The following is a 21382-nucleotide window of genomic DNA, read 5'->3' as shown; positions in this document are numbered from 1 at the left end:
TGAAGGTTCTTTTTCTAGAATCTGGAGATATTTATCCATTCCAGACTCCATTTGGAGCTGCACTTGTTCCTTTTCCCTCTTTGTCAGAATCCCAAATATTCATTGTTTTTCTTCTACTTTCAGTCAATAACTAAATTATAAACAAGCCTAACGGTAGTATGCAGTTATTTCTTAAAAGATGGACATTATTTTAAATTCTCACAATTAGTAGCATTTGTCATCACCATATCAGCCTGTCAAGTTCAGGTTCTGAAGTTCCCTATAAACGGCACAGATCTGAGTTCGTCACACCAAGGAAACTTCATTTTGCTTTGTATTTATATAACTTCTAGCAGATTCCATTTAGGTAGCACGAGCATCCCTACAGTTAGTCCAAAAAACACAGTATTGGGTCAGCTGCACCTCACATTCTCTATACATTAACTTTTGGTCACTGTGTATGTGAGCAATGGACAATATGGGATCTGACTTGCTTTTGATGCCCATGTCCAAGAGTTTGAAAATATGCATTATCCAGAGGAAATGATGAGTCACTACAATAAAGTCTTCAGGAAACATGTACCCAGTAAAATTGTACCGTAGCAGAGCTGAAACATCTCAGGTTCCATTGAATCCCTGCAGTGCAGAAGGAGGCCATTCAGCCCTTCAAGTCTGTACCCTTTCCCTGAAATGAGCTGGAATTCTCTGGCCATTCACACAGTGCTGCTGCTGCCCCAGTGAGAATGGAAAATTTGGCACTCAGCCAAATCTCCATTCACAGCAGCGGGAACGGAGAACCCCAGCTTCAGGTGAGGTCAGCGACTCCTGCCAAGGATCTTAACAGGCCCTGCCTTATACTTGTAACCCCGTTATTTACCATGGCTAATCCATCTAACCTACACATCTTTGGACACTAAGGGGCAATTTAGCATGGCCAATCCACCGAACATGCACATCTTTGGACTGTGGAAGGAAACCCATGCAGACATGGACCGAACGTGCAAACTCCACACAGACAGTGACTCATACTCTGACTTGAATCCAAGTCCCTGGTGTTGTGAGACAACAGTACTAGCCACTGTGCCACACTGTTCAGCATCATTCTCATCTCTAACTGGTCTCAATGTCTCCTATAATTCAAAGTTTACCTTTATTGCCCACTGTTATTCCTGTAAAGATCAATAACATTTTTTAAAAAAAGATATTTGACTGACTTAAAGGAATTGCACAACAAGATTTAAATTTTTAAGACTTCTCTTGTAACAATCAAATCAAAAGCAACATTGGTTAATCCTTACTAAACAGGCAGCTAACATTAAAGGCATCCTTTATTAATGTCCTTACATGACTCCATAACACATACACATACATCCTCCTTACAGGATTTCAGTCCTTATAGGACCCAGTTTCAAGCTACTGCCAGCTTCCATTGAGCTTGCTTTTCCCCGTTTCGCCAAGTCCTCACATCTGATGACAATTAAAAGTCGTTTCCCCCTTTTCAGAGAAATTCCGAAATGGCATCCAGCAGCATGGCTCGCCCTGATGATTTCTTCTTCCAGTCATGGCAGGATCAATCTCTGAACTCTTAAATTTTTGTGGTTACCTCCTCTTGACTAGAGGACCAGCTGCTGTCTGCATTCCACCTAGTAACAAAGCCCCCTGTCAAGTTGGTCTGGCAATTGCAAAGCATAACAGCCAAAAACTTCAACCTTGGCTCTGGCTACTGGGTTTATTGTGTAATATGTGCTGAATTTAATATTGATAAAGTGCTTGTAATTCCTCCCATTGATCAAAAATCTTATCAGTAGAGAAAAACGAACAATTTGTTTTAGGCATTTGTGCTTTCAACAGCCTCAAAGTGTCCTAGATGGAACAGTGGTTGTGTGCCTCACACCCTACCCCCATTCAGTTACTAGTAATGAGAAGCTTTCATCAGGTTTCTTGAGGTAACAGTCTGCAACAATAAGTATTTCTGACGTGCATCATTTCCACAGAAAATGGCAATTTGTCCCCCCGTACCTGAGACATTATCTCACGGAAAAATAATTTCTGCCTGGGTGACATCCCTGCCTATTGCTGGATCAGACTACCAATCTAAACTATGAGGATTCTTTCTTTTGTCTCAGGCAATAGCAACAACTTGCATTTATATAACACCTTTGAAGTAGTAAAACGTTAGAAGGCTTGTTGTCTCAGTTGTCTCCTGCAGCTGGGAATATCTGTTAAATTGTTCGTGTTGACCAGTTTGAAGTGGGCTTCTCCCTATTTTGTGTTTTCAACCAGACTTTCTTGCTTGACAACATAGGATAAAGGGTTATACACAGTTGTTGTGCTCCGAGCTGCTCTGGAGATGTAGACCCTTTGGGATGCCCACTTATATTTCTCACTTTTTCTGTATACGTGCCTCTACTACCTCCAACATGACTATTGTACTATGCTGTTGGCTGGCTTTCCACTTTGTACCTCCCATAAATTTCAGGTCATCCAAAATACTGCTGTCCATATCCGAACTTTCACATCCTGTTCACCCATCACCTCTGTGCTTGCTGACCTGCATTGGCTCCTCGTTGAGCAATACCTTCATTTTCAAATTCTTGTTCTTGTTTCCCCTTCGTGGTTTTGATTAGATTAGGTAGATCAGGTGTTTCTCATGTATCGGTACAGACACGATGGGCCAAAGGGCCTCCTCTGCACTCTGTGATTCTGCAAGAAATTTATCACTTTGGAGATAGCAATGGATGCTGCTCAAAAGTTTTGTGGGGGGGCAATGACTTAAATTTATTCAAAGCATTAGACGGAGCAATTAGATCTGAGTAATTCCAGTCAAACATCTCAGGATAAGGATGAATTAGCACCATCGTACTGATAGCTATTTTAGGTAGTGTTTAACTGTTTTGGCTCAAACATCTGTAATATTGGTGCTATTAATGAGGTGGACTCCAGCAGTATTAACCCTCTTATACTTTGCGTGTTTGTAGTTGTGTTTAACTAAAACGTTCTTTCAAAATTCAATAACCTGTATCTTCCTTTGCACAGTGTAGCTCTTTTATGGCCAAATGAATGGGAAATCATCCACAAATTATTTGTTGTTGATAATACAATTAAAGTTATTCGACTAATGAACACTGGAGAATCTGGCACTGTACAACTGGAATATAGCACTAGTCCTGGTAAGCAGATTTTCCTACATGTGTTGGCATGAAGAAGTGTCTTTGTCTGATTGTTATATTTCCACAGTTGATGTAAATTATTCTGACTTTAAAAGTCTGCTCCTTTCTCTGTGCCTACTTTTGTAAAGAATTTTCAAATACGAGTTGCAATATGCAGTTAATCAAATCATTCCCCTCATTTCACTCCCCCCCCCAATGTTTAAAACCTGTGTTGCTGGTGAAGTTTTACTTGTGTTTTAACATGAGCTGCAGCATCCAGGGTGCCTGTGCATCAAGTGAAGTGGGTGATTGTCTGTGTACAAGAATAGACAGCCTCAGATGTGTTCTGCACTGGTGGTTGCACAAATCAAAGTATAGCTTTTCTCACACTTACAGGAACAAGCCCAATCAGCCACTACCTGATGCCCATATTGAAGTTAAAACCGGCTAATAATATCCTGAGGAGGAAGCATAACTAGCTTTTTACCACACAGCTACACTATTTCATAATGATATTCCCACATGCTGGGTTCATTATGTAGCACATAAATAAAATTAAGTTGGCGAGATTCTTTGTCAGCTTAACAAGACAGAAATCTAATTCACCTTGTCTATATGCCAAATAGATTTTGCTGCCACTATTAACAAGCTACTGCGCCTACATTACCACAAGATTGAGCAATTAGCTCTCATTTTTTGCTCTGTATTTCAAGATATTTCAATTATACCAGGTGACGCCAAATAGTTCCATACTACCGAACATTAATCACATAAGCGCTAATGAATGGTGAAGTGATCTCGTTCTAAGCCAAGAGCCTTGGAAATTTGATTGGGCAACGCCTGTTTTTTGGGGTGCTAAAGTCCAACTAGGGCCCCAAAATGGTGGCCAAGAAGCCCACACACTGTTGTTGCATTCGAAATGTCGTATCGGGAAAGGACAAAAGATTTTTGAGCTAGGCCCAGACCTGAAGACTGTTTGCATATTCAAACATGGGGTCTGGCACTTTGCAACTTGTGTTTCAAATGGATACGTCTTGAAATAGCCAGTGCCTGCATCAGCTAACAAGGTAAATTGAAATGTATTCACCTGAATGTGGAAATGACGGAAGAAGGACTGACTGCTCATCACAAACCCCATATTCAGCGAAAGTGAGCACTCGATTACTCGGCAGGCTGCATTTTAGTCTGGTTTTGCTGAGATTGCATAACCTTTGGAAAAAGCCGCAAACCAACGACGGGTGTGGGTAAATGGCAGGAACAGTGAAAAGGATAGGATTGGAAAAGCTCATTGGGGTCCCCCCCCCCCAACTCTATATCACTGAAAGCTGTATTCTGTAAAATGAAAAGTTGCAAACTTTGCTTTTTAATGTGTAGATCTTTGTGGAGAATGTCGGGAAGGTTTGCTATGTCAACAGCAGCGGGATTTGAGAGAGTATACACAAGCAACTATCTATATCCGCAAAGTGGTGGAGAGTATAAAGGTGAGTTTTTTTTATGCAGGGTATTCATGAGTGGCTGTTTTGAAATTTAGTATTGGAGTTTAATTAAAAACAGCTTTCTCAAACTTGCATTCTATAAAAATTTCCACCGATTATTCTAGCCAATCCTATACTAAAAACGATACATAAACAACGACATTTAACATAAATAACATTTCCAGTGCATTACCCTTGTATAGTATATTGTTAACTTTCAATGTGTGATTCATTATGAATGTGTTGCCTCTACGGTGGTTTAACTGCATCTAACAAGAAAAGTTGAAGACAGCATTAGGTTAAAGAAAGAAGCGGCACAGCGGTTAGCACTGCTGCCTCAGAGCTAGGGACCCAAACTTGATTCCCAGCTTGGGTTGCTGTGCAAAGTCTGCAGATTCTCCCTCTGTCTGTATGCGTTTCCTCCGAGTGCTCTAGTTTCCCCTCTCAGTCTGAAAGAAGTGCTGGTTAGGTGTATAAATTCTCCCTCAGCATGCCCGAACAGGCGCCAGAGTATAGGGACTAAGGAATTTTCACAGTAATTGCAGTCTTAATGTCAGCCTACTTGTAACACTAATAAATGAACTTTATTGGTTAGCATCACATGCTTGACAGGCTACCAGTAGCACACAATTCTCTGATGGTAGCAAGACATGTTGATTAAAGTGGTTAAGAAAGCATATAGGATATTTTCCTTTATTTGTTGAGGCATAAAATATAACAAGGTGGTTCTAGTAGAAATTGCATACAACACAACATGGATTACAACTAGAATATTGCAAACAGTTCTGGCCATTGCACTGCAGGAAGGATGATTACACTGGAGGGCATTAGAGGTTTTAGAAATAAATTTATTCTTTAACTGAATCCATCTTGCTGCTTGCACCAAAAGCCAATCCAAATTGAATCAAATTCATGATTCCCACAAGATCCATGCTGACTAGAAAACGCATATGCAGCTGATCTTGGGCTTGATCCTACACTTCATCTTCACCAAAAGGCTAAGTGAAGTTGTTGTCAAGAATGGAGAATTTTAGCTCAGAGGAAAGATTGGATAGGCTGGCGTTGCTTTCTTCTGGCACAGAGGACGGGTTAAATGGTGGTGTGTGGCATTGAGACATCGAGAATAGAATGGGACCAATTTCCCTCAGCAGAAGTGAACAGCAAGAGGCCACAGCTTTAAAGCATTGGCAGATGTTTCGGATGGAATATTTCCATCTGAAACATTAACTCTTTCTCTCTGTCTCCAAGATACTGCCTGACCAGAGTATTTCCAGCATTTTCTGCCTTTATTATAAGTGTCGTTTATTAGCTATTACCCTGAATATCTTGTATTAGTAATTTATAATGCAGTTGATTTTTCTGTTGCAAACAAGTTTTGGTTCTCCCTTCCTCTTTCACATTTTCCCAAATACCCCTGCCAAAAAAGCAGCTTTCTTGTTATTAATGTAATTGCCCATCCAATTACCCAATTTTCTGCCGGAGACCTTGGACAGGTGACTAGTTTCCAAATTCCAGAGTACCTGAACTACAAGCTCCACACTGCTGTGCAAGTGTGTTGTACAGATGTTGACACTTATTTAAGACAGAGTATACAGTTAGGGGAGGAGAAAAGACAATGGTAATATCACTGGACTACTAATCCAGAGACCCGGGATATTCTGGAGACCCAGGTTACCCGGAACTGTGTTCAAATCCCACCATGGCAGATGATAAAATTTGAATTCAAAATTAAAAAAGAAATCTGGAATTAAGAATCTGATGATCACATGAATGTTTTGTCAATTGTCATTCAAAAAAAATTTGGTTCACTAACATCTTTTAGGCAGGAAATCTGCCGTCCTTACCTGGTCTGGCCTACAAGGGACTCCAAGCCTGCAGCAATGTAGTTGATTCTTAACTGCCCTTTGAAACAGCCTAGTGAGCCACTCAATTCAAGGACAATTAGGAATGGTCAATAAATGGTGGCCCAGCCAGCAACACCTACACCCCATGAAGAAATAAAGAAAAAAAAGGCCTGCCACAACATGTGCAGGGTATTAAAATTATAGATTCCCTACATTGCAGAAAAGGCCATTCAACCCATCAAATCTGCACCAACTCTCTGACCGAGTAACTTACCCAGGCCCCCTCCTGCCCTACTCCCCGCATTCTGACACATTTACCATCGTTAATCCACCTAACCTACACATCTGTTGACATTAAGGGGTAATTTAGCATGACCGATCCACCTCACCTGTACATTTTTGCATTGGGAGGAAACCGGAGCACCTAGAGAAAACACACACACACACACGGGGAGAATGGGTAGGCTCCGCACAGACAGTAACCCAAGGCCAGATTTGAACCCAAGTCCCTGCTAACCACTGTGTTATGGTGGGCCATATTTGTATTGGATGGAGTTCAGAGAAGGTTCTCAAAGCCAATTACTGGTATGAGAAGTTAAGGAAATATTAAGCAGGTTGGGCCTATACTCATTGGAGTTTGGAAGAATGAGAGGTGATCTTTTTAAAATACAAGATGCTGAGGGGTCATGAGAGGATGTTTCCTCTCGTGGAGGAAATCTAGAACCGGGGGCACGGATTCAAATTAAGGGGTCTGTCGTTTAAGACCGAGATGAGCAGGAATTTATTCTTTGAGAGCCATTAGTTGTTTGGAATTCTTTTCCTCAATGAGCAGTGGCGGCCGGGTCATCGAATGTATCCCAGACTGAGTTAAAGTTTTGACTGACAAAAAGAGTCATGGGTTATGGGGGCAAACAGGAAAAGTGGAGTCAAAACCATAATTAGATTAGCCATGATCTTATTGAATGGCAGGGAATGCTTCATTTCTTTAATGCTCTCATGTTCTTCTTTGGATCTTTAACACTTGGAATGTATTCTGTCAAACTATTTGTAAAGGACAGTTTATTTAATTCTACTCAGTGTTAGAGGGTGGTTGGTGTCCTGAAATCCAAGACCATCAATTTTAGTTGGAGGTTGCTTCTGAATTTTGTTTGATAACTTCTCGTTGTACTTTCTAAAAACTCATCTGATGATTACATTATCAGACATTACTGGGTAGTAAAGCAATTAAAAAAAAAAGTTTTCTAATAATCTGAACTTCAAATTTCCTTTTGTGATCTTTGGCAGGTTGTGAAATGTGATCGATGAAACAAATAAAAGATGAAAAGACAGTAAATTAGTTAATGGGACTGTCTCATTTAATGAATCGTTTCATAGTTTAAATCGTTTGGGTCATCAGAACCCCACCCTTGGGGGTTAGGGTGGGGGGGGTCACTAATACAGCAGGTAACGAAGAACTGGGATGATTGATTACGTTGGGGGAATGTTTAAAGATTGTAGGGAGTAATGTAAAGGATGTACTCACAATGACGGAACAAACAGTTACGACGTGTTTAAAGTAGAGTAATTGCAATGCTTATCGTGGCAGTGTTTGTCTCGAAGTACCCTTATTATAAAATAACAAGTTTTTGTTTTGCTTTGTTTCTCAGGTGATGAAGGAAGGTGCACCAGAGCTAAATTTGAGTGGTTCTGAGGCAGAGGAGGAGAGAGAGGAGTGCAAGGTAGAAGGCGAGAAGGATCCTGACTTTAACCAGGTAGCATTTTGTTTGATTCAGTTTAATTCTATGCAAAAGAGTGGTTGGAAGGAATCTCACTGAATTTGTTCTTAAATATTGCTTGCATGTTCCTGTTTTGAACTTGGAGAGTTGGGTGTATCGATAGTCACATCTGAGACTTAAAAGAGCAGTTTGGATTTCTGAAATAAATAATTTAAGAACAAACTTCGAAATTTGAAGCTTTTTCTTTTTCCTTCATGGTATTTGTACATGGTTAACACAATATTACTCCAAAATGTTTCTGTTGACTAATAGACTCAAAGCCAACACATCTATTGTGCTGCTGTAAATTGCATAGAGGACAGCCAGAAATAGAAACTTGGTGTTTTCGTTAAAATAATTCAATAATCAAGGAAAATGAGATGGAATAATTCTTCCCCATATTCCACGCACATTATAGGGAAGGCATTAGCCTGTTAAAATACACAAGTTAATTTTCTAAATACCAAATTAATACGTAACACATTTGCAACGGTGTAGCTTATTTTTGGATTTGTACTTCCAACTAAAGTGAATAAGGTAAATCTCAACAAGAACTTTAAAGGGATATTTTAATAGATTGCAGTGTCTGCAATACTGCATCTTGAGCCATTTTATTTTCTAACTTGCAGCTACTTACGTTGTGGTTTACCACTGCAAAAGAGATTCATTTTTGCTCAGTGTATTTTGTATTCACCGGTAATTTGTAGTGTTTTAATCTATCAGCTGTTAACTTTCTTTGCTTTACTACCACTGAATATTTGCCCATGGTCCTTATGTGTCCTCCCAAATATACAGAGTAAACTGGTGACCTCGAGCAGGGCTGGGTTGTTACTGTTGTACCCATTCTTAAAAGAATTGTGTGTGTTGCCTCCATCTTGTGGCTGGCTGTGGGAGACATTATCTCAGTGCACAAACATTAATTGTACCAGAGGTTTCAGTCGAACTTGTATTTACAGCCTTCTCACAGCAGCCTATTCACAGAATCTGGTTCTTGGAAATACATGATGTGGAGATGCCGGTGTTGGACTGGGGTAAACACAGTAAGACGTCTCATAGCACCAAGTTAAAGTCCAACAGGTTTATTTGGTAGCAAAATGCACTTTTTTGCTTACCTGACAAAGGAGCAGCACTCCGAAAGCTAGTGGTGTTTGCTACCAAATAAACCCATTGAACTTTGACCTGCTGTTGTGAGACTTCTTACTCTTGGAAGTATAAACAAGGTCCCCGTGATGCGCAGGTGGTGTGATTTCAGTCTTGCCCGGGTTGATCAACATGATCACAGTCAATTAACAATGTAATCCCATGATGTTCTTGATAATTCAACTCTTTAAACATATTCTGTAGGCCTGCAAGTGTTTCTACTCTCTTTGTGGAAGAAGGTCTTGCTGAGTGCGCCCTTATAGCCAGATGTCCCCTGGCTATTAATGATTGAAAACTAGGATAGGATGGGGTTGGGCAATAAATGTGTTCTCAACAACTCTAAAATTTTTTTTAAAACTGCACACGCTGAAATCTGAAACAAAAGCAGATGATGTCAGCCTGTCAGTCAGCATCTGTGAAACAAGCAATGTTTCAGACACAGTCTTTTTTAGAATTTGAAAGCGTAGAAACCGTCTCATTCTTTATGAGGAAGAGAGGGACCAGAGCAAAGGAAAGGGCGGCACGGTAGCACAGTGGGTTAGCACTGCTGCTTCACAGCTCCAGGGTCCTGGGTTCGATTCCCGGCTCAGGTCACTGTCTGTGTGGAGTTTGCACATTCTCCTCATGTCTGCATGGGTTTCCTTCATAAGAACATAAGAAATAGGAGCAGGAGTAGGCCATCTAGCCCTTCGAGCCTGCCCCGCCATTCAATAAGATCATGGCTGATCTGTCGCTGCTCAGTTCCACTTTCCCGCCCTCTCCCCATAACCCTTAATCCCCTCTCTTATCAAAAACCCATCAACCTGCGTTTTAAAAATATTTAGCGAGGCAGCCTCCACCACTTCAACGGGCAGAGAATTCCAGAGATTCACCACCCTTTGAGTGAAGAAGTTCCTCCTCAACTCCGTTCTAAACCACCCCCCTTTAATCTTGAGGCTGTGCCCCCTAGTCCTGCTGTCTTTTTTGAGCGGGAAGAGTCTTTCCACCTCTATCCTATCCATCCCATTCATCATCTTATACGTCTCAATGAGATCTCCCCTCATTCTTCTAAACTCTAACAAGTACAAGCCCAGTTTATTCAGCCTCTCCTCATAGCTCAACCCCCTCAACTCCGGTATCAGCCTAGTAAACCTCCTCTGCACTCCCTCCAAGGCCAAAATATCTTTGCGCAGGTGCGGCGCCCAAAACTGCACACAGTACTCCAGCTGCAGCCTCACCAATGCCCTATACAGCTGCAGCAAGACCTCCCTACTTGTATATTCAATCCCCCTCGCTATGAAGGGCAGCATCCCATTCGCCTTCCTGACCACCTGCTGCACCTGCAAGCTGGGTTTTTGCAACTCATGCACAAGGACCCCGAGGTCCCTCTGCACCGTCGCCTGCTGCAGTTTTTCGCCCCGTAAGTAATAGTCCTTCCTACCATTCTTCCTACCAAAGTGGACCACCTCACACTTGCCAACATTAAATTCCATTTGCCATTTCCTGGCCCATTCGCCCAGCCTATCTAGATCCTTCTGCAGACTCTCCACACCCTCCGCACAATTTGCCGTTCCCCCAATCTTGGTGTCATCAGCAAATTTCGACACCCTACACTCGGTTCCCTCCTCCAGATCATCTATATAAATGGTAAAAAGCTGAGGCCCCAGCACCGACCCCTGGGGCACTCCACTAGTCACCATCCGCCAATCCGAATAGCACCCGTTGACCCCCACTCTCTGCCTCCTATTTGACAACCAATCCTCTATCCACGCTAACACCCTACCCCCAACTCCATGTCCCTCGACCTTCTGCAATAACCTCTTGTGAGGTACTTTGTCAAACGCCTTCTGAAAATCTAGAAAGACCACATCCACCGGCTCTCCTCTATCCACCGCCCTAGACACATCCTCATAGAACTCCAGTAAATTTGTCAGACACGACTTCCCTTTAATGAAACCGTGCTGCGTCTGCTCTATCAAGCAATTCCCTTCAAGATGCCTCGCAATTTCCTCCTTAATGACAGATTCTAACATTTTACCTACCACAGACGTTAAACTAACCGGCCTATAATTCCCCGCCTTTTGCCTGGCACCCTTCTTAAACAACGGCGTAACATTAGCCGTTTTCCAATCATCCGGCACTTCCCCGGAACCCAGCAATGTCTGGAAAATAACCACCAAGGCATCCACTATCACCTCCGCCATTTCTTTCAGAACCCTCGGATGCATTCCATCCGGTCCTGGGGACTTGTCCACAGTCAGCCCCCTCCAGTCTGTCGAGCACCGCCTCTCTAGTAACAGTAATGTCATTAAGACCCTCCAGTCCTACCACCTTTCCATCACTAACACCCGGCAAATTATTCACGTCCTCCTCCGTGAAGACAGAAACAAAAAAGTTATTCAATACCTTAGCCATATCCCCATCCCCTACCACTAGGTCCCCTTTCTCATCCTCTAAAGGACCAACATTCACCCTAGCCAGCCTCTTCCTTTTTATATATTTATAAAAACTCTTGCTATCCTTTTTTATATTAAGCGCTAGCCCAGCTTCATAGTTTCTCCTACCCTTCTTTATCAACTTCTTTGTCAATCTTTGTTGACATTTAAACCTCTCCCAATCCTCTTCTCGCCCACTACTCTTAGCTACTCTAAATTCCTCCGCTTTTAGTTTAACACTTTCCTTCACCTCCTTCGTTATCCACGGCTTATTACCTCTCCTCCTACTATCCTTTTTGACCATCGGAATAAATTTCTGCTGAGCACCAAGAAAGATCTCCTTATAGATCCTCCACTGCTCCTCAGCAGACCCACCCTCCAACGCGCTCCCCCAGTCCACATTCGCCAATTCTTCTCTCATCCTACCGTACTCCCCTCTATTCAAACAAAGGACGCATGTCCGGGAACCCACTTTCTCCTCCTCCATCTGCACCAGAAACTCCACCATACAATGATCACTCTCCCCAAGAGGATCCTTCACCACAAGGTCCCTAATTCTACCCGCCTCATTACATAGCACCAGATCCAAGATAGCTCGCTCCCTCGTCGGCTCCAACACACACTGTTCGAGGAAACTATCCCGGCAGCATTCCAAGAACTCTTCCTCGAGCCCCCCCGCGTACTCCGGTTTCCTCCCACAGTCCAAAGATGTGCGGGTTATGTTGATTGGCCATGCTAAGAAAATGCCCCTTAGTGTCCAGGGATGTGTAGGTTAGAGGGATTAATGGGTATAATATGTAGGGATATGGGGGTCGGGCCTGGGTGGGATTGTGTTCGGTGCAGAATCGATGGGCCAAAGGGCCTCTTTCTGCACTGTAGGGTTCTATGATGATTCTATGAAATGGGAGGACCTCACACACGTAAGCAGCTGACCAGAATGCAACTTATTTAGCAGCAAATTAATTAGTCATGTTTAGAATCCCTACACTGCAGAAGGGGGATATTTGACCCATCGGCTCTGCCCTGACTCTGACCCTATCCCCATAACCCCACATATTTACTCCAGTAAATCCCCTTAACCTACACATCTTGGGCCACCAAGAGGCAATTTAGCATGACCAATCCATCTAATCTACACATCTTTGGATGGTGAGAGGAAACTGAAGCACCCGGAGGAAACCCACACCGGCACAAGGAGAACGTGCAAACTCCACATAGGCAATCACAGGAATTGAACTTGAGTTCCTGCACTGAGAGGCAGCAGTGCTAACCACTGTGTCACTGTGCAGCAGACTGTGAACTTGAAATGTGACCCTCCATGTTCTGTACTAATTGGATGCAGATATTAATAGGTAAAGTTTCTCCAACTCATGCAGTTGAAAGAAAAGTAGATGTCAGACCTTCTGCTTTCAGAGTAACGGAGCGAAACGGCGGAAGCTGACACACCCTTGTGTTGGTGGTGGGAACAGCAGCACGTACTATAAACAAGGAATCCGTCGTAGTACCCGGCATAGAGTCCGCGGAGAAAAGGAACTCATTGTATCAGCCAATCAAACTCTCAAAGAATTGAAAATCCAGGTAAACTATTTTCGAATATTCTGGGTAAATTAGATCTGATTTTAAGTGTGATACAACTCCTGTTGTAGTCTAATTTGAGGCTGATTTTTATTTATGGGGTAAGTTACTGGCAGAACCTTTGAAATTGGCCATTATAAATGGTTTCCAAAGATGTGAGGATGTATAACTACATCCTGCAGGAGAGCAGTTCAGTGGGGTTTGGATTTGTCAAAAAGTAGTGGGATTGCTGGATCATTTATTTCATGATCCAAAGAATTTTATGTTGTACATTCTGTTGTGATTTGCTTTTACTTCCATTTTTTTTAGATAGCGTACCAGAGTACAAGCAATGATCATATTGAGGGGTTCAGTTAACAATCCACTAAAACAAACTTTAAACTGTTTTGCTATTATCTAATTCCTGCAGAGGCTAGTGGTACTGTTGGGAGCAGCTTGACAACGGCTGCACTAGAGGATCAGTGGAGGTAATAGTATCACCCGCTGCATTTCAGATGGTTAGAAACAGGTATTAGCCATGTAGCAATGCCATCACTAGCAGATGGGTCAACTCGCAGCACGTGGATTGCAGCGATTCAAGAAGGCAACTCACTACCACCACCTTAAGGACAACTAGGGATGGGCAGTAAATGCTGGCCAGCCAGCAACGTCCATGTCCCATGAATGAATAAAAAAAAGATAAAGGACAAACCACAGATGCTGTTGGACCAGAATTTAAGCTGGTATTCCATAAAATGAAATGATACTCCTTCAAACACACAGACTTTTAGTTTTGTTTCTGTGTATAGTGAGAAATTGTCATAGTTGTGCTTTCTGGTAAAATAACATGTCTCAAAGTGCAATCTGTGTTAAGAATTCACTCTTTGGAGACGTTATTGTGAATTTTGTCAGTTTTACTGAATGAATAATCAAATGTTTGTAGATTTGTGAATTTGCACAAGTATTGGGAAATGTCTGCGATGGTGTAGGTTGTTTACCTGGAGAATTCCTGATTTCTAGTTGCTCTTTTCTCCTGCAGATCATGCACGCATTTTCTGTAGCTCCATTTGATCAGAATTTGTCACTGGAAGGAAGGATGCTAACTGATGACACTGCAACACTGGGAAATCTGGGAGTCATCCCAGAATCAGTCATTCTGCTAAAGGTATTATTATTCAACTGTTGGCAACTCTGGTATTGCTGTGGGTTTTAATGTTGTTATAGACATGACTTAGTGGCGGTACATTAATAGAAATGTCGTCAAACTATTTTACTTCCTTGCTGACCTGCAGTGATTTCATCTCCAATTGGATTGCTAACACTTACTGATCATTTATCCGTTAGGATGTGTTAACTTTATATTCTGTAACACTCCAGATTTCTAGCCATTTTCCTTTCATCTATTGCTTATAAACATTTGCAGCAAATAAGTAGCCCCCTCTCCCCCCACATCTTCATCACTCGGTGATTTAACACTGCAGGCAACCAGGTGCATTTAAAAAAAAATTACTCGGCTAATGTTTTGGGGACCCACGTTCGAATCCCGCCACAGCAGGTAGTGGAATTGGAATTCAATTTTTTTAAAATCTGGAATTAAGAATCTGTTAATGACCATGAAACCATTGCTGATTGTCAGAAAAATCCATCTGGTTTACTGATGCCCTTTGGGAAAGGAAATTTGTCACCCTTACCTGGTGGTCTGCCCTACATACGACTCCAGAGCCACAGCAATGTGGTTGACTCTGAAATGGCCGAGCAAACTGTTCAGTTCAAGAGCAACTAGGGATGCGCAATAAATACTGGTCCAGCCAGCGACGTCCATGTCCCACAAATAAAATTTTAAGAAAGTCAGGTGTTTAAAGCTTGCATTTTGTACTGTCTTTGATGCTACAAATGGCTTTAGATTAAATCTTGAACTAGGCTGCGAAAATTGAACCTCGGGGAATGATAAAGTTTGCAGCAGAGTAGAAGGTCATTGTGCTAACTCTTCCCCACTTTACTTCAACCCCTTTTCCCTTGACTTCCCCGTATCTATTTATATTTGTCTGTCTCAAATTTATCCAACTCACTTGAAATTATGGTCCCTGCCTCAATACCCACTTGTAGTAAATATGTCATGTTCCAGTAATCCTTGTAAAACAATTCTTCAGATTCCTGCTTTAGTCTGACTAGTTCTGAGGAAGAGTCATCCAAACTCAACATTGGCTCTGTTCTCTCTCCACATATGTTGTCAGACCAGCTGAATTTTCCAGCATTTTCCCTTTTTGATTCAGGTTCCAGCATTCACAGCAATTTGCCTTTATCCTCATTTAGTCTGACTTTGTGCCTGCTTGTTACTGATTTGCTGACCAGCGGAAATAGTGCATCACTTAACAACTCTCTAAACCTTAGGTTAATGTGAAATTCCTTATTGGTGTCCGACTTCATCACTATTTCAGGGAAAAATATCCAATCTTTCATGCTTTTCTTAACTATTTTCACTAATTGTTGTATAATTCCATGCATTCTCCATGGTTCATTCAATAGTCAGACAACAGAATATCTGGCAAAGGGCTAAATGTTCAATACCCAGTTTTTTCATAGAATCCCTACAGTGCAGAAGGAGGCCATTTGGCCCATTGAGTCTGAACTAACAACAATTCCACCCAGGCCCTGTACCCAAAACCCCACATATTTACCCTGCTAATCCCTGTAACATACACACCCCAGGACTCTAAGAGGCAATTTAGTTTGGCCAATCAACCTAACCTGCACATCTTTGGACTGTGGGAGGAAACAGGAGCAACATGGAGGTTGTCCCCTTTTTGAGACATAATGCTGAATCCCCCAAAGAGGAATACCTCACCTTACAATCTGTTAAGTGTGTGGGAAGTTGTGGACTGTTCTTCAGTAATATTTAGTGGGTAACTGACAGAAATATCTGATACTTCCAAATGAACACTTAACAATTTATTTAACTAAAATAACTTTAGTTATTTTAGGGAATTTTAACTAAACAAGTAACATACCAAATAAAATAAGATTCTACTGGACTGCTGTTCAAATAAATAAATGCCTGTTCATTAACAAAGAAAGTAATAATAGAATTTAGTCACTCTCTTCAAAGTTCTTTTTGAATTGGTACATTCCGGTATTAGATGGTGCATTCTCTTACAACATTTAGAAGGCTGGCAGAGTTGAGAGCTGAGAACCCTTAGCTCTTGGCAACTGGCATTTGCTCTCTCCCCCTCAAAGCTTGAGAGATGTCAGTTGTTTCTCCCCCCTTGCACTCTCTTTTGTACCTGTGATGACCTCTCAATTTTCTCACAATAGGATTGGTCTGATTTTATCAACAACATCACAATCAAATCTTATAGGTTCTTGGTAGCCTACTTTAAATTGATTGGGCAAAATTCAAACAAGAACAGGTTGTCTTGAGAAGATTAGTGCGTGACTTTTAGATATGAATGTTTCAGCTTGGACTTTGGATTTACTTTGCGTTCTAAACCTCTGAGCACTGAAACAAAACTTCAGCTTTTGAAGGGACCACACAATGTTGCCCTCTAATATTTTTACATTTTCTAACATCTTTATCAATAACAAATTCCAACTTCGTAAACTCAGCTTTGCAACACTTGCTGCGCCTGAGCCATCCATTTGCTATAAGTGCCATAATTTTCATCAACTTCATAACCTTCTGTCAGAAACATGCGTAAACAATATCCATTTAATTCCCTTTTACCCCTTAAAAATCCATGTTGACTGTCTCTGATTGTCCCGATCCTGAATTATAGACTTTAGGAGTTTAACCACAAGCCAGGTAAGACAGACTGCCCTATAATTTCCTGTGTATTCCTGTAGCACAAAAGTATACGATTTTTGTATTTCAAATTGTTCTTAAAAATATATTTAAAATTCCTGTGCAAATCACAAAAAATACCTGGTAGATTTGATCTGAGCAGACTTTTGATTCCTCATTAAATGTAACCTGTGTTTATGTGAAAATTTATGGCAAGCAGTTAAATTATGTTTTATTGTCTTTTGTACTTAAGGCTGATGAACCAATTGCTGATTATACAGCAATGGATGATATAATGCAAGGTAGGAGATTCTGGATGTTTTCCTAGAATTTATAAATTTATCTTAAAATAAATAACAGTTGAATAATCTAACTTGATTTTATGAGGAAAGTGGTTAATCATTTTAATATATTGATTATTTATAGCTAAAATACCAATAGAATCTCTGAACACACAAATAAGCCACACAAACAAATATGATTTAATGTTTCATTGTTTGATAAAATTTGGTCTTAAAATGCACTTGATTTTGCTGCAGAATTTTACAGTGATAAGGTTTTTACTTATAGCAATTCACTTTTATTTTTCCCCAGTATGTATGCCTGAAGAGGGTTTTAAAGGTGAGTCTTGTGTATTTCTTTCAAAAGCAGTTTGTAACTTCTGTCTGCTAGTTTATTTGGGTGCTTTACTATTTTAGACATTGGTAATGAAATGCCAGTTTAGCAGCACACCAGGTTCTGGATTTCAGTATGCAAAGGGCAGCATGGTGACACAGTGAGTTAGCACTGCTTCCTCACAACACCAGGGACCAGGTTCGATTTCCGAGTTCTGTCTGGAGTTTGCATGCTCTTCCCATATCTGTGTAGGTTTCCTTCGGGAGCTGCAGTTTCCTCCCACAGTCTGAAAGATGTGCTGGTTAGGTGCATTGGCCATGCTAAATTCTCCCTCAGTGTACCCAAACAGGCGCCGGAGTGTGGTGATGAGATTTTCACAGTAACTTCATTGCAGTGTTAATGTAAGTCTATTTGTGATAATATTACATTTAAACTTAAGCAAGATATCAATCTTGCAGAACCAAGTTTTGCTATTGAAATTTCAGTTATCAGTATGCTACGTAAAATATAAATAGGAGCAGGAGTAGACTATACAGCACCTTCAGCCTGCTCTATTATTCATGTGACTTTTATCTTGGCCTCGGTCCACTTTTCTCATGTTCCCTTTGGCACTCGAGTCCTTTGAAGTTTAAGAATGTCTATCTCGGTTATGAACGTATTCAGCAATTCTGCTTCCACTGCTCTCTCTACGCCAAAGATTCGAAACCTGCGGAAGAAATTCCCCCTCATTGCTGTCTTAATGGGCAGACCCCTTAGTTGTAAAGCCCTAGTTCAGGATTCTCACCATGACTGTTTCAAGCCTCCTCAGAATCTTGCATTTCAATAAAATCACCCCTCATTCTTCTAAACTGCACTGCGTGTAAGCCCAACCTGATCAACCTTTCTTTATAAGTCAACCCCCTTCATACCAGGAATTAAGCTAGTTAACCTTCTGTAAACAATCTCTAATGTAAGTATATCCCTCCCCAAGTAAGGAGGCCAAAACTATACATAGTATTCTAGATGTGGTCCCATCAACACTGTGCAGTAGTAGCAAGACTTCCCTTCCAATGCACAAAGCTACTGGTATCAGCATGCTAGTGATTGTTGGATCATCAACATCACTCTGCTGATGGGCAGGGTTTTCTGATAGACTGCTTGCCTTTCATGCTGCTTATTATGTTACTTATGCACTGAATTATTAAACCTTGTCTGGCTGGTCACAAAAAATGTGTAATCCTCTGTGTGGTTCTTGTCCCAGGTACCGGTCTGTTAGGCCACTGAAGTGATGAAACTTGCTGTAGACAGCTGAGTGGAAGTTGTGCAGTAAGAGGAAGAAGGACAGAGGTGTAGTCACTGAAACATTGCACCGGGCGTACAGAGCATACACTGACTTGGTTTATACTTTTAAAAAGAAAGGACCAGTCTTAAAGTTTGCTTGCATCTCCTGCCTTTTTATGCAAACGTGCACAATGTCCTGAATTCAGTTGATGGGGCAATAGAGGAAAATGAAACCCCTTTCAATGCTGCCTTGACATGTGATAGTGACCAGATAATTGACTGAAGTTGAGAGAGAATATTCCCCTCAATTCACTGTGTCTAAAAAGATGTTTGAAGCCAAAATGCTGTCTTGATGGCTGTTCTGCTCAAGCAATTTGATGTAAAGTTTCTTCCTTGAGCACTCTCAACTGTTGTTGGCAAGTTGCTTTTGGTCACTAGGCCAATAATTAACTTTGTGTGACTTCATCACACACTTAAAGTTGATTCCTGCTTAGAATGACACACCAACGTAACCGTGAATTTGTGTTAATACTGAGTTATATTGTTTAACACACACCAGATTAACAGTCACTACTGCATTTCAAAATGTATAATATGCAAGAACGAGTATGAAACCGAGATCTTAAGCCAGGTTGTTCCTTGCAACTTGGAAGCTGTGTACACAGTGAAATAGTTGCCTGCATTATTACATTAATGTTTCCTGATATATTCGAGTAATATTGTACTAGGACCACTAAAGTGCTGTAAATAAATGCAATGCTTCTTGATTTAATACATTTTACTGTTTTGTTTTTTGATACGGCCTTTTGCTTGGAAAAGAATTGAAAGTGTGCTGAAATAGGTTTTTTCAAATCCTGTTAAAAGGGTTGTGCAAATTGCGTTTGTTGTAGAAATGCTGTGGTAAGAATGCTATCTTGATAAATCCACTAGAATTGTTATATTGCTTATCTTTACTGTACCAAATAAAAGAGCAGATGGTTATAGAAAATGAGATGTGAATTTTTTAATAAGGGAAGGCCTGGAGGTGCTCGCTGAACAACTGGCATCATCTGTGATGGGTAAATATTGAATTGTGACCGTCATAAAACTGCTACATATGAAGTGATTTTATCCTAGATTGGAAAATGTCTTTGAGGTTTCAGTTATACCATCAGTGAAGCCAGTGTAAACTTACTGAAATCTGTTTTCATCCTGCGTGTGGTACATGTGGCCATTCCTCATTCCTAAATCCTTAATCTGCTAATATGTCAGACCTCATTGATCTCTTGCCTGGCAGTTGAGCAGTTGCCTGTGCTAAATTGGAGATCAGTGCGTTATGGACAAGAAAAGGGGGGGTGGGGGGAGTTAATTTAAACAGCCCTGATTCCTCCTCTCTCCAACCATCCATTATTAGAAAGGTGTTCAGATTTTCTTCCCCCTTTATCATTGATTTTCTTGTCTCTTAATCATTTTTTCACTGACCCAGTGAGGCGGACAGTCCTGAGGAGCTGTCGCTTCTGGGTCAAAGGGACCAAAGGGTATTGGGTTGGGGGCGGGGGGAGGGGGGGGCAGGATCAGGCTCATGAGTTGGATGGTTAGCTGTGATCATATTGAATGGTGGAGCACGCTCAAAGGGCTGAATGGCCTCCTCCTACTTTCTATGTTCCTATAAGCAGTGGCTTGTTTCCCCAAACCCTTAGTTTTGGTGTGATCCAATTTTCTATTAATAACCCCGCAGCAAACTTGTAGGATAAATTCAGAGGGTTACTTTACTTACACAAATGTAGGAGGAGCTCACAACATAGCCTCCTTTTCACTCATACAACAGAAGAGGAGGATAAAGAGAGGGAGGTTTGAAGAGCAAAGACCACAAAAAAATACTCTCGTTTCATGTGAGGCCAGAATCAGAGTCCAATGGTGAATTCCTTCACAAGAGGGCAGCAGGCTGATCTTATGCTGGGTAATTCACTTTACTGATAAGAGTTGACTTTCATGATGCGATAGGCAGGCAGAGGTGAATCAGTTCTTTAGGTGATGGTACGGAGGGTCTGAAGTTCCAGTAGAAACAGTATTGATGGGGCCAGACATTGAAACCCGGACAGAGCCCATTTTCTACGTTGCTGCTTGATAGATGGAATGGGCTGTGTAACTCCGCCAAGCAGTATGGCAGGTTCCACCAGCTAAGCATGATTCGCACTTTGGTTTGAACAAAGGGTTATATCTCCCTGTCTGGATCGCTGAGATTGTTACAATTCCATACGTTAAAAATTTGAAAGGTTGCATGGTTCTTTGTCCTAGCAGACTAGTAATCTCTGGTTGGCCAACCTGGGTTCTGAAATACCAATGGCCTTGGTATTGAATTTGGTCTCTGTGCCCCACAGGGGCCTTTAGCGTTCCTTCCGAGAGAATGAGGCAAGACTTTCTGCAATATTGCCAAATAG

The 21382-nt window shown here is 41.4% G+C and overlaps 1 protein-coding gene across 1 annotated transcript in view; it reads left to right on the top strand.

Annotated features, from left to right (window-relative positions):
- The window catches only part of usp48 (ubiquitin specific peptidase 48), a 119266-nt gene extending 99316 nt beyond the window's left edge, over window positions 1-19950 (top strand). The window contains exons 20-27 of the mRNA XM_080181525.1: window positions 3016-3149; window positions 4503-4609; window positions 8094-8198; window positions 13169-13333; window positions 14349-14474; window positions 17341-17389; window positions 17682-17708; window positions 18943-19950. Of these exons, the coding sequence (XP_080037651.1) occupies window positions 3016-3149; window positions 4503-4609; window positions 8094-8198; window positions 13169-13333; window positions 14349-14474; window positions 17341-17389; window positions 17682-17708; window positions 18943-18965 (736 nt within the window). The 3' untranslated portion in view covers window positions 18966-19950. The remainder of the gene's footprint in view (window positions 1-3015; window positions 3150-4502; window positions 4610-8093; window positions 8199-13168; window positions 13334-14348; window positions 14475-17340; window positions 17390-17681; window positions 17709-18942) is intronic.
- The last annotated feature ends 1432 nt before the right edge of the window (window positions 19951-21382 follow it).

This window comes from Carcharhinus amblyrhynchos, unplaced genomic scaffold, assembly GCF_965287045.1.
Source record: "Carcharhinus amblyrhynchos unplaced genomic scaffold, sCarAmb.v2.hapA scaffold_41, whole genome shotgun sequence".
Lineage (NCBI taxonomy): Eukaryota > Metazoa > Chordata > Chondrichthyes > Carcharhiniformes > Carcharhinidae > Carcharhinus > Carcharhinus amblyrhynchos.
The sequence above is the reverse complement of the archived record's forward strand: the minus strand, read 5'-3'. Positions and strand labels throughout refer to the sequence as shown.